The sequence below is a fragment of the Polypterus senegalus genome, chromosome 15 (assembly GCF_016835505.1).
Source record: "Polypterus senegalus isolate Bchr_013 chromosome 15, ASM1683550v1, whole genome shotgun sequence".
Taxonomy (NCBI): domain Eukaryota; kingdom Metazoa; phylum Chordata; class Cladistia; order Polypteriformes; family Polypteridae; genus Polypterus; species Polypterus senegalus.
Window position 1 is genome coordinate 112,627,894 of NC_053168.1, and position 12,991 is coordinate 112,640,884.

At 35.0% G+C, this 12,991-nt stretch overlaps 1 protein-coding gene across 1 annotated transcript in view; it reads left to right on the forward strand.

The window, feature by feature from the left end:
* The window catches only part of ino80c (INO80 complex subunit C), a 49,931-nt gene that overhangs the window by 12,584 nt on the left and 24,356 nt on the right, over nt 1-12,991 (forward strand). The window contains exons 2-3 of the mRNA XM_039737097.1: nt 1,670-1,780; nt 10,901-11,012. Of these exons, the coding sequence (XP_039593031.1) occupies nt 1,670-1,780; nt 10,901-11,012 (223 nt within the window). The remainder of the gene's footprint in view (nt 1-1,669; nt 1,781-10,900; nt 11,013-12,991) is intronic.

Genomic DNA, 12,991 nt, shown 5'->3' on the forward strand with positions numbered 1-12,991 from the left:
AGTGATGATAATAATACTTTATATTTGAAAAGTGTGAGTGCTGCCAACATAATTAGTTTATATTATGTCATGTGTTGTGAAAGTTTTAGGGGAAACCAGTTGTCTCCTGTCATATTCATACTAGTTCATTGTGTTGATCTTAACTTCCAGTCTGTGTTTTCAGAAAAAAATTAGTTTCCATTAGATTTGCTAAAGCATCTGCACTACAAGTAGTTAATTTTTTTTTATTTTCTTTGTGAATATAAATAAAGTAAGCACATTTAGTGTGCATCACATACTTTAAAAATAATGTGATTGCAAAAATAGTATTTCTGACCAGCCTTGTTGTTGTCTTCTTCTATTATAAAGGAAGTTAAGAGGTGAGTGTAACATCACAATTTGGCTAATTTGGGCATCACTATTTTGTATGAATTGTTCCACTGAGCTGTGTCTCCTCCAAACATCTTTAAGCAAAATTTCCCACTAGAAAACTGTTTACCTTCTGTCTCAAGTGAATGCATGATGATTTATTAACTTTATTTCTTTTTTTTTTAGCTTTAAATTATTCAGAGTTTTGTCAGAATTAATGAGTTAGTTTGACTTACCTGTAATAAGTACAGTTTAGGCTGAATATTATAAAATGATGTCCTCTCTATTAGTGAGCAGTGGAGGTCAGTGCCACATTTGGTTGACTAGGTAGCAGACCAGGAATTAGGCTGCAGACCACATGTTTTATGTTCATTTTATTCAAAGTGTTTTAGCTTATGCTGTCTGTGGTTAGTCTTTTAAAGATGGACAATATTTGTACTGTGTGTTACAAGCACTTTGGAGTGGTCTTTACTATACTGACAAAAGTGTGTCTGATACAGTTCATAATTATGTCATTAGGAATATTTTCAGGTTGCTACAACTTATTAAATTTATTTTAAAAATAAATTACAAAAAAACAAAACAGTGGGTTGCCTGTGGATTTGAAGGCATTTATGTGGAAATCAAATTGATTGTTTTTTTTGTCCTTTTTTTCCCTTAATCAACAATTGCATCCGTAGGTCAGTCTAAAAAAAGGAATGCATGAAACACACATTCCACGAACATTTGGCCAAGTGAACACTGTGAGGGTATTTTGTATGGTATAAGAAAACAGGCTGTAAAATTTAAGGTCTTTGAATTATCGTAACAATTACGCTAATACAGATAGAGAACATTCAAAAATGAAAACTTAAAAATGTGTTTATTTTATAATCTAAAAAAAAAAAGACTTGATGCAAAATGGGTTTATACTTTTAAAAAAAGTAACATCAGTGAGACTAAAAAGTTCCCTTTCACTTGTTAAATTGTGCATATCATCATGCTGATAGCAGTGTATGACAGCTGCCCTTGAATTTGCTTTCTCGCAGTTGTCTAAACTTGGAAGAATTTTCTGATGTTTACTGGTTTCTCTGTTTTCCTCTAGCAATTAAATATCTTAAGATTTTGGTTTCCAGTTGTTTATAGAATACTTGTATTGCTTTATTTTCAGATGGTAGAAAAATCACTTGGGTTAAACAATACCTAAAGCAAGTGGTCATTGTTATGCGAGCTGTAAAGTATTAGTGATATCTGATGACGTAATCAATGATAGCGAATAACTGCTGAATTTTCTCAAAGATGTTCTACCATCTTCTTCCATTGCTTTCTTTTCTTTGTACAGGTTCTGGCTCCTGAATCATCTGCTGAGAACAAAACCTTGGTTGTGGACACTAGCGTAACACTGCCAGAGGCATCTGTAAAACCTGTGCCTTTCAAAGACCCAAGCTTTGTGGTAGGTATTATAATCGAGGCATATATGTCTATTTAGCTGACTGATGTTTCAGATTGTGTATGGTACAGCAAGCAACTTTTTTTTTCTAGTCTGTTTTGTAAAGTTGTGCCGAATGTTGCAGTAGTAGTAGTAGTAGTAGTTCTGTTGCATGTACGTAATAGTATAATGGAATGCTTTCATGTCAAACCACCATGCAATATGTCACCACTCTAGTGAAATGATAAATAAAGTGTATGAACTAGGGGGCTTTGTCCCCTGCTTTCTTCGCTCACCAACCCAAAGCCTGCGCCACACGCCAGCCTCTTCGCATCTCTGCCACTCGCGTATGCGGATTTCACTTTCACCAAACAACAAATCTTTTACTTCTCACAGATACACCTCTTCATTGGGAAGAAACACTACATTTCCCTGATGGCAACACGAATTAGACGATCTACAAATCTCTGACTTAAAGTTTAAATCCGAACAATATATTTGATGTCTTTTCTCTGTTCCGTTATTTCATAGAGTAATAATTTTCGTTTGTTTGCACTAATGCGATCTTTACTATCATTTTTCTGAGACTTTCAAATTTTCGTACTTTCATAATCTCTAACCTGCTCTGCATGTGTATCATGCCAACATTTTTGAATTCTTTACAACGTTCTTTGTCATCTACTTTTTGTCTTTTATTTCCTACCCTGGGCATGGTTAAATCTCTTGGGACAAAGTCTCGTCTCGCAGGACTTGAAAGTATCTCTCTAAAAAAGTCATGTCTCATCCCAGGCTAAAAATCTTGTCTCATCCCAGGATTTTTTTTTTTTTAATATAGAGATATCATTTACAGTATTTGACAAGTAAGTCAGAGAATTCTATATACAGTTTGTCTGCCTTCCAGTCTTTTCTCACATTGCCTAAAATATTAATATAATATAAAAATGTTGATATAGTATTTCAAAGCATTCTCTATGGATGTTTACATTTCAGCTGGCCTAGTTCTGCAGCTCTTATAGTGCCCTGTATTCTCAGGGCAAATGCTATAAATACTGTATATAAGGTTTTTTTTTTCCTTTCTGTAATTCATAACCAAAAATTCCAGGATAATTTCTTTTAAGACAACTCTAAGGCCGGGTTTATACTTCACGCGACGTGACGCATGCTCCAGCAGATGCTCCTGTTACGCAAGCGTTTTACTGTTTATACTTGTGTGCGTATTTTATGTAAATCTGGAGGAATCCCTTAGGTGGCAGTGTGAGATATTATCACGGTGAGAACAGTATTGTATATATACAAATACATTGATTTTATGAATATATAAAGTCATCGCTGGAATATATAAAGTCAAAACCTGAATATATAAAGTCAGCGTCGGAATATATAAAGTCAGCACTGGAATATATAAAGTCAAAACCTGAATATATAAAGTCAGCTTCGGAATTTATAAAGTCAATCCTGATTATATAAAGTCAAAGTCAAAATATATTGATTGAAACGATACAAAAACGTATTCAGAAAAATAAATTATAAAAACACTGTACGGTTAATGTTTTGAAAATGATGCATGTGCCCTGCCCAGGGTTGATCCTGCCTTGCGCCCAGTGTTGGCTGGGATTGGCTCCAGCAGACCCCCGTGACCCTGTGGTCGGATTCAACGGGTTGGGAAATGGATGGATATTCCAGCGCTGACTTTGTATATTCCAATGCTGACTTTATATATTGAAGTTTTGACTTTATATATTCCAGCGCTTACTTTATATATTCCGAAATATTCCAACGCCGTCTTTATATACTCCGGTTCTGACTTTATATATTTGGGAGTGACTTTATATATTCAAGTTTTGACTTTATATATATATATATATATATATATATATATATATATATATATTGACGCTGACTTTATATATTCAAGTTTTGACTTTATTTATTCCAACAGTGACTTTATGTAATCAAGTTTTGACTTTATATATTCGGGAATGACTTTATATATACAAGTTTTGACTTTATATAGTTAAATTTAGTCATCATTGCATAACTTTTTCTTTACAAATTCGAGCTATTGAGCTGTCGCCTGCCTGCCTGAATAAGTCACCCTCGCTTCGCTCTTGCTTTTTTGCCGTTCATTTAATCATGGCTAGTGGCGGAAAATTTATAAAATGGAAGGAGGATTACACTGAGTATGGCTTTACCAAAACAATTATTGATGGCGAATCGATTATTCATAAAGCTTCAATTGGTGACCTGTTTTTCTGTGTTAACCTCATATTTTTTCATACTTCTTCTCAAACCAAGGGGGTGCGAGGGTAAAATGAATCGGGAAGCGCTGATCAATGTAATCGGGGTACCAGGAAGTCATGCATTGACAGAAGTTCCCCTAATCAAAGTGTGATTAAATGCATTATTTTTTGAACGCGTTATGGAGCGCACATGCATCTAAGCTTCTCCGCTTCTCCGCTACTTGTTTGGAGAGTTTGTTTAGGTGCAAGAGACTAAATATTTCCAAAAGGTGGGACACCTTGTATCAAACAGTATATACTTTACAGTGCCACAGAATATGCAATCTAAACTTGTTAAAATGATAGCTGACAGATTGGGGCACAAAAGAAATTTGATTCCAGTGTTGTGCATAAAATGCCTTGGTTATGCACTATAAAGTCCAGTTTTCTGGAGAGAATCTCCTAAAACACTTAATTTGTTTGTGTTTTATTTTGTTGCTATTGGTGTGAAACAAAGGTTTTTATTCATATAAATATTTTCCTTTAAAAATTTGAAGTGTTATGCTCACCACTGTTCATATAAAGCCTTATCACATAAGCAGAATAATATCCGTTCATTTTTGGGTAAGTAATTTAGATGCAATAATGCCAGAACCCTCTTAAGGCATAAGACTGGTGAGCAAGAAGTGGTAGTAACTATACATTTTCTACAAAAGTAATTTGGGGATTTCTGAATCGGCACTAGTATACATCTGCAAAAGGCAAAAATAGTTATTTTTGGGCAGAAAAAAATACAAAATTGGTTATCAACACGACTTACTATTATATGGCCTTCATCAAATAGATTGTCAGTAGATACTAGCTGTTTAAAATAATCTACTTAAAAGCAGAAACTGGCCTCTGAAAATGCATTTATTAAACACCAGCACTAGCCTGTTATCTCCCAGGACTCAGTTTAATAACAAAGAGTCTTGCTTTATTGATTTATTGATGTCAAAATTTAAAATGATATTTAACACATTGAGAAATGTGAATTGAATACTGCAATTTGTAATACTTGAAAAGAACAGGAATTCTGCAGTGTACTAAAGTATAAATGCTGTACCACATAGCTTAAAGCTGTAGAAGATGCAATTTTTGTGAAGTGCAGAATCTAAATAAATGGCATGCCTGTGAGTTTTAAAGACCTTAATTCCATCTTCACTTAATTAAAGCTATTAAGTATAACTTCACATATGAAGAAAAAAATGCATCAGAAAGATATGTTTGTGTTGTAACAGTCTGAGTGTTTATGATAATTTTAAACCTACATAAAGAAAAATGACAAAGTCCAAGAAGAGTAGAGACATAGGAATACACAATATGCTTTTTTAGATTTTGTGCATGGTATGTCAGGAGAAAAATGAAGGGGGTTTAAAATTAAAACCTCCTAGATTTTAGCAATTATACCTTTTTAAAATGTTTTCTGTAGTCATATGGTCATAGTTGTCAGACTGAGTGAGTTCAGGTTTGAATCCATTAAATGTGAAAAGAATCTGATGGAAGTTTCACTTCAGACTGTTTTGGATCATTTTACCAAATATTATGAAATTATGATTTTCATACCTGTCATAGTATAAAACACTTACCTTTTCATGCACAAGAGTTGAATTTGAAATGTGAAATATGTCAGCTTATTTTGGCTACATGTGCATAGCCATTCAGCTTTTCACACTGCTTTATTGTGCTACCCAATAAATTGGCGATCTGCCACCAATGACTGATAAAGCAGCATGTGCAGAAAAAAAAAATGATAGACTAATATAAAATATAGGGAATGTGTGACGCAAGCACTAGAAAACAAGATAAATTGTTTTGACATCAATAATGCCATGTTTGTGCTGTTTTAGAATTGCGGTTTAATGTAGTAGTCAAAGTAAGATAAGTAAACTTGAAGTAATGCTAAGACATTCCTGATTGCCTAATCTTCTCCTTGAGACAAAACTGGGGATCTTTTGAGAAATATTGTAACCTCCACATCAGAGTCCATTTAAACAACTTTGGAGTTCACAGTAAAATGACAAATCTAAAGCCCTGTGCATGTTTACAAGGGTGTTAAGGGCTTGGGAAGTGTAACACGAGTTCCTCTGTTATAAACCTATCAGTGCTGCAGATGATTTAGAAAAAATGATATATGATGAGTTTGTAAAATGAAAAAGCTTGATGAGTTCACTTTTAGCTTAATATTTTACTGAGCAGATTCACACAGTTATCTAGGATTCTGTGTTCCCTATTTTATTTGAGTCCATAGCCTTTCAGTAACAGAATGTTTGTATCTCTGCATGAAGTACAGATCCATTATTCATAACAGGCCTGTCAGCATTTGTTTTGCCACTATAAAAACTTTTCTCAGCCTCAAGCAAACAGTATTGATGAAACTATTACTAACTGGTTTTGGAATTAAATGAGTTAAAAAGCAATTTAGACCTTCATTATAACATATATAACAGAAATGGACATATCAAAAACTTGTAAAATTTGTATGCCCTTCCCTTGACATAGGAACCAAAAGGTAATAATGTTACTACCTGTATTTTTTAAAGTTAAAGACTTATAACTAATTGGTGAACTACAGTGTGAATTATGTAAATACCATTATTTACTCTAGGCATTCTACCTAACATAAATGATCAGTCCTCATTGTATTCAGGGTTCTCATGGAAGAATTTGATGATGATGCTCATGTGGAGTTCTGGCCTTTAATCCATCAATGTAGGGACATCATGGTGCTTTGATCAGGTGGTGGTGGCACAGGTCGCCACCACAGAAAACCAGAAAAAGAACAAAAGATAGAGTAGGGGTTAGTAAGGATTTTGGAGCCGCGATGAATAATAATGATAGTTTAATCCTGATGCTCTGTACATTCAATTAATTAAGATAAAGCTATGAAAAAGCCATGTTAAAGTAATGTGTTTTCAGAAGTGTTTTAAAGTGTTCCACTGTATTAGCCTGGCGAATTCCTGTTGGCAAGCTATTCCAGATTTTAGGTGCATAACAGCAGAAGGCTGCCTCACCACTTTTTTTAAGTTCAGATGCAAAGTACGGGCTAATAAGTAATAATTCTCAAGTACAAATGTCTCAGACTGTACATTCCATCTCAATAGTCCAATTTGGGCTGAGAACCCAGTTGTGTTACATTTTCTAAAAACTGATTGCTCTCATTCAATTTGCTACACTAGTTATCTGCCTTGAAGTTGTTCTTATGGTCTGCTGGCCAATTGAATAACTGTACTGTTTATATTCATTCGTTTGTATTCTATACAAATATTATAGATAAACAGGGTTAGCCTAAAAGAAGTACCACATTTCAAAAATGTATTCTATAAAAATGCCACAAGATAAAATAAATTTTATTACGACACAAGAAATGGTATACAAAATAGATTGTTTGAACTGTGTTTTAAAAATTATGTTTTCAGGATGGCGGCCATCATTAGCGATACACTCTTCGAGACAATTTCTGAACACTTGCATGACTTGTTTGGCCATTTCAAGGAGAATAGTGGTGATTTTGTGGCGAACAGCGTCCTTGAGGGCTTCAAGGTTTTGAGGTCAGTGTGCGTATACCTTCGACTTGAGATAGCCCCACAAGAAGAAATCATACGGAGCGAGATCAGGCTAATGTGAAGGATACCCAAGCAGGGAGATCAGCTTCCCTGGAAACATCGCCTGCAAAATGTGCGTGGATCTTCGCACTGTATAAGCTGTTGCGCCATCCTGTTGAAACCAGGCTGTAAAATTAATGCCATTACAGCTTGGATGTTTTCAGGCCTTTGTATAGTCCGAGGATGGCCTGGAGATTTTCTGTTCAGTGTTGTAGCTGTCTGTCTTAATTTAGCCACCCAGTGAAGAATTGTTTTCTGATTTGGGACGTCACCGTTAGGTGGAATGCTGAAGTGTAATCGGAAGGTGTGTTGTATAGTGATGATGGATTTGTTGTTTTTGATGAATGCTTCGACAGCGAAAGCACAGTGCGCACTGGACCAAGGCATGTTGCTGACTGAAAACTGCAAGGGATCGCCTGTCAAAGGACCCCAACTCACTTGGCTGCCTCTACCTCGCGCAATGACCTTGAGAAATGTGGTATTTCATTTTGGCTCACCCTGTAGCAGTTTACAGAAATGATATAATGTATATCTTAATACTAGTGTACTTTTGTTTCTTGCAGAGATATTTTCTTCAGCTCCTCAAATCAAATGGTTCCATGTGACATTTTTTTCTTAAATTAAACTGTCTGTTCAAATTTGAAGGCTTGGATGGAATAATTGTTAAAGAGTGGGCAGTGAAGTGTTTATACAGTGTCTCTATCACTGCCAAAGGTGCATTAAATGTTCAGATTCATCCATTTCTTTGAATCCACTTTGTCATGTACTGTATAGAGAGTAAGGGAGCTGAAACCTGTTGTAACAGCATTAGGTACAAGACATAAACTAATATTAGTTGGGATTTTTGTCTTATCTTTTACAGGGCATTTTCATGTAGACATCCTCACTCTTAACTGGTACAACTGAGTTTTGGCAATTTATAAAGCATAATGTTACTGGTGTTAATAGAGAAATGTGCATAATGTAAAATCAAATTCTGTTCTACAGCTCAGACCTTAAACAGGGTCCAAGTGTTAGAAGGTAATGAAAGCGTTGCTTTTTCTTCGGTATTTAAATTATAATTTCTGACAGATTATAAGATGTTCCTCAGCACTGGGAATGCAATCTGTTGTTAATTTTTTTTAATGTACTGTACATTTGATGTATATGAGTGTTGTCATGCTGTTTTCAGATGCCCTGCAGTCATTCTTGTCAAGTACATTTTATGTGCTTTTTTGTCTGTTCAATTTGGATAGTTTTGCAGCTAACAAAATCTACACCATCACAGTAATTAAAAAAAATCAATGTACATGCAATCAGAAATCATAAAAGATAAACATTACAAATATATACTGTTCATTAAAAATAAACATTTTAATGGGTTAGCTGTACACTCTCCTCTTAAGTCATACCAGAAAAATGTGGATAATTTATTGTGATGTGTTGTACACATAGAAGTTAAACATATGTTATGGATGACTGCAGTACGCCTGTCATGTCCTTTCCAGTTAGACCCTGTTGATAGAGAAGCTGGGTCATCAAAGGAAATTAGGATACAAAAAGTAGAACTTTCTGTGTATTGTGGGAAGTGAGATTAGTTTTATTGAAGAATGATAAAATGAAATGGGATTAACATCATGACCTTTACAAACAATTAGTAGAGCCACCTACCGTTCAATAATACCTTGGCAAATGACCAATTAGCACAGCTATAAAGAACCCTGAGCATCAGCATAAATACAGTATTGCAAAGATAATCATAAGATGTTGATGCAGTAGTTAATGTGTGTGTATTTGTATGTGTTTTTAACTGTGTTACAACACAATTCAAAGCATAACCGTCTGTTACATGACAGTTTCGGCCTATCAGTTGTAGACAATGGCTGTCAAGTTCCCAGTTTGCCTTTTCTTAATTATATACCTCTTGTTTTAGTGTCTATACTTCATTGTTGTTCTTTCTTCAATCTTTCTCTGATCAGCCCTTTGTTTTGTTATTAGTTAAGATTAATATTAGGAATGTCCTGGGCCAGTCACTGTTAGTGTGGAGTGTGCATGTACTGTCTGTGACTATACCTGTTTTTTCAAGGTTTTCCTCCATAATCACAAATACATTATTAATAGATTAATTAATAATAATTTGAATAAGCACGAGTGAGGGTACACTGCAGTGAACTGGTTACCAGTCAAGAGATGGTCCGAGAAATTCAGCAATTGTATTGCACCTTTATAGGCAGTTAGATGAAACTATATTTCAATGTCATAATTTTCAGCATGTGTGTCCGTAATCCCCTTAGTGATTCTGTCACCCAGTTTGGGTTAGTTACTGCCTTACAGCCAATTTTGCTGGACAAGGTGATTGGGTTTGGTAAAGGATGGGTAAATATTTAACTAATATAATTGATTTGCAAAGACTCCAGTGTGGTAGTATTCATTGAAAAACAGGAACAAACTGCTGGTGGTGGTAGTGTGAGAGTACATCAGAGGGCTCTGTAGGTGAACACATATCAAAATAAATATGATGTGAAAGAAAAACCCACACAGGCAGTGATTGTGCTGGGAGTCACAATAGTGTGTTCTGATACAGTAAAGGAGCAGCACCAACCAGAGCATTATGCTCATAAAATAAACTGTTCAGGGACAGTAATCGGAGATTAATACAATTTAAAAGATAAACAGGAGTATGGGAAAATGTTATGAGGAAGTAACCATTGCCCTTGCTATGATGAAATGGTGTGCACTCTGGGGCACATTTTCTGCTGAGAGTGCCATATTTGTGCACATTCTGAATGACTAAGACAAAGTCTGTGTTGAAAATTAAATGGAAGAATACATTTTGTCCTTTTTCCAATTCTAGCTATGGTGCATAGAAAAAATGAAACATTGCTTCTTAGTGCCATGTTACTCCCCAGTCCCTTCCTTTCATTTTTTCTATCATAAAAGATAAGTTGTATAAATAAAGTTTCAGTAAGTATATGAAAACTTTGTGCAGCTGACTTTTTCAGAAGCATACAAAATGTGTTACAATGCTTTACTCATCCTTTTCTCAGGAAGATTATACAAAGCATTTCAGAAAGATGTTAGAGGTTTGTATGTTTTTGATCGCTTAACATCCTTTATATATTGGATTGTTCATTGATTATTTGGCCAGGATTTTCTAAATATGTTTGGCAAAAGGCATTTAATTAAATAGGTTTTTACATCAGAGTAGATAAACTCGTATTTTGAGTTAAGCTGTTGAAAAGTAGCAGTTTTTTGAAGACCTGTCTAAAACTGTTTCTCATTTTTGCTAATAAATCTTGCAGCACTCTGGGATCGGCGGTGCAGCAGCTGGGAAAAAAAACAGAACCTGGAAGAACCTGAAGCAGATTCTTGCTGCTGAGAAGACATTGCCATGGCAACTGAATGATCCAAACTGTAAGCTGCTTAAAGCATTTTTCCCGATATAGAATGGCCTAAATCCACTCATCTTTAGATAAATTAATTATCAGATAATTGATCTTGGCATGTAGTCTTTTGACTGACTGAACAGAACCATCTTACTTCCCATCACTCTTTCTAAAATTAGAATATGTGGCTATATGATACAGTCTCTCTTAGGAGATTTATGGCGCTACTCTGGCCTTCTTTTGTCCAAAAAAAAAAAAAAACTTTTAAGAGACAATTTGAATAAATATGCCTGTTTTACTTCTGAATGAAGATGATTTAATAGAGAAGAACATTGCCATAGGCCTCTCACCAAGATTAATAATGCAGTCATGAGCTGGGTAATTATAATGCAGTTTGGCAGCAACATATTTTATTAATGCTATTTCAGCAACACATATAAGGAGTAAAGGTTAAACAAGTAAAGTAAAATAGTAATTTTTTTATCATCTTGCTCATCCATAATCCCCCCCATGCTGTTAAGTAGTGTAGCTGAGTTGTACTTGAGCCTCAAAGGCCACGACCTGGAAGTCTTAATCCTATTTTTTGTTGTTGCATGTTACAGATACTGTATCAAAAATTACCAGGACAGTAACAGGGTGTTATAGTGAGTGAATTAGTTAACATGACCAGGTCTGAGGTCACTAAAACTTAAACTCTGCATTTTGTAGTACTGATTTTTTAGTTATTCCTGAGAGGAAAAAATACTTGACAATAGTAAATCACACCTGATTTACTGGTTTGTCTTAGAGAAGTGGAAAATGTTCACATGGCATAATTTCAGGAGTGTTCATGGGCTATGCCCGCACAATTGCTCTCTATAGACTGAGTTCATTAGGTCAGTTCTATAACCTCTGTAATCCATTTCAGAGTTGCACAGGCCAAAGGACTGGGCAAAAGACTGAAAACAGGCCTAGATAGGACTCTAGTCCATCACAGTAACCACTCTCACCCACAAACCCCATATTCATAAACAGTGACAATTTAAATAAATATATGTATATATTTATTTACACACCATACTGTATATACACACATATATATTGTTCCTCCTCATGATGCTGTTTAAATTTAGCAGTAGTTAATCAAGCAGTGGTCCCCCTTGTAGTTTCATGTGTGCTGTTCTAAATCTAAAGCACTGCCAAGTTTTATTATCTGCCTGTTAAAACTAGGACATTTTGATATTCTTCAGTAACCCCAGTAAATTATAGTGTTGTCTAAATAGTGAATCATTATAAACTGCAGATAATGCAGCTGTGAGTTTGGTTTAGTGCAAGGTTAATACTGAGTAAATGTTTATTTACTTTGTGCATAATGCCACAGGGTAAATCTAGATAACGTTTTGTTTTTTGTTTTGTTTTTCTTGCTTGCATTTTATACTTGCATGGTTTGGGAGACTTAAACAATCAGAAAAAGTGAAATGGTGATTCACTGGTTCACTTCATTTTGTCCCCAATCTGCTAAGAAAACTAAATATCTAGAAACAATTTGCAAATGTGTACTGCTGAGCACACAGTTGGACTTGCAGCTGCAGGAATTCCCACCCGCCTGCTTGCACAGAAACAGCTTGTGACAGTGCCTGCAAGTCTACTGGTGTTTCTTTAACTTGTATTGGTGTTCTGTTTGCTGGCAGTAGCTGCTATCAGAGATGAAAAAGAGGAAAATATAAAATAAACAGGTTGATGTAACTGCTGTAAAGTAATACGTAATTGAAGTTATGCTGAATGTTTTTCCATTTTAAGATGGACAAGTTTACAGATTCAACAATATTTTAAAATAGTAGATTTTGAAATTTGAAAACATTGTACATTGTGATCTGTTCAGGATATCTCAACGAACATTTAACTGACTTGAAAAATTTGCTTGTAGAATAAGTATGCCACAGTTGAACAAAATTTGTACATGTGGCTTGAGTTGTTTCATGCAGACAAACAAAAATGGCGTTCACGTTTACGGATCATTTTATTCGT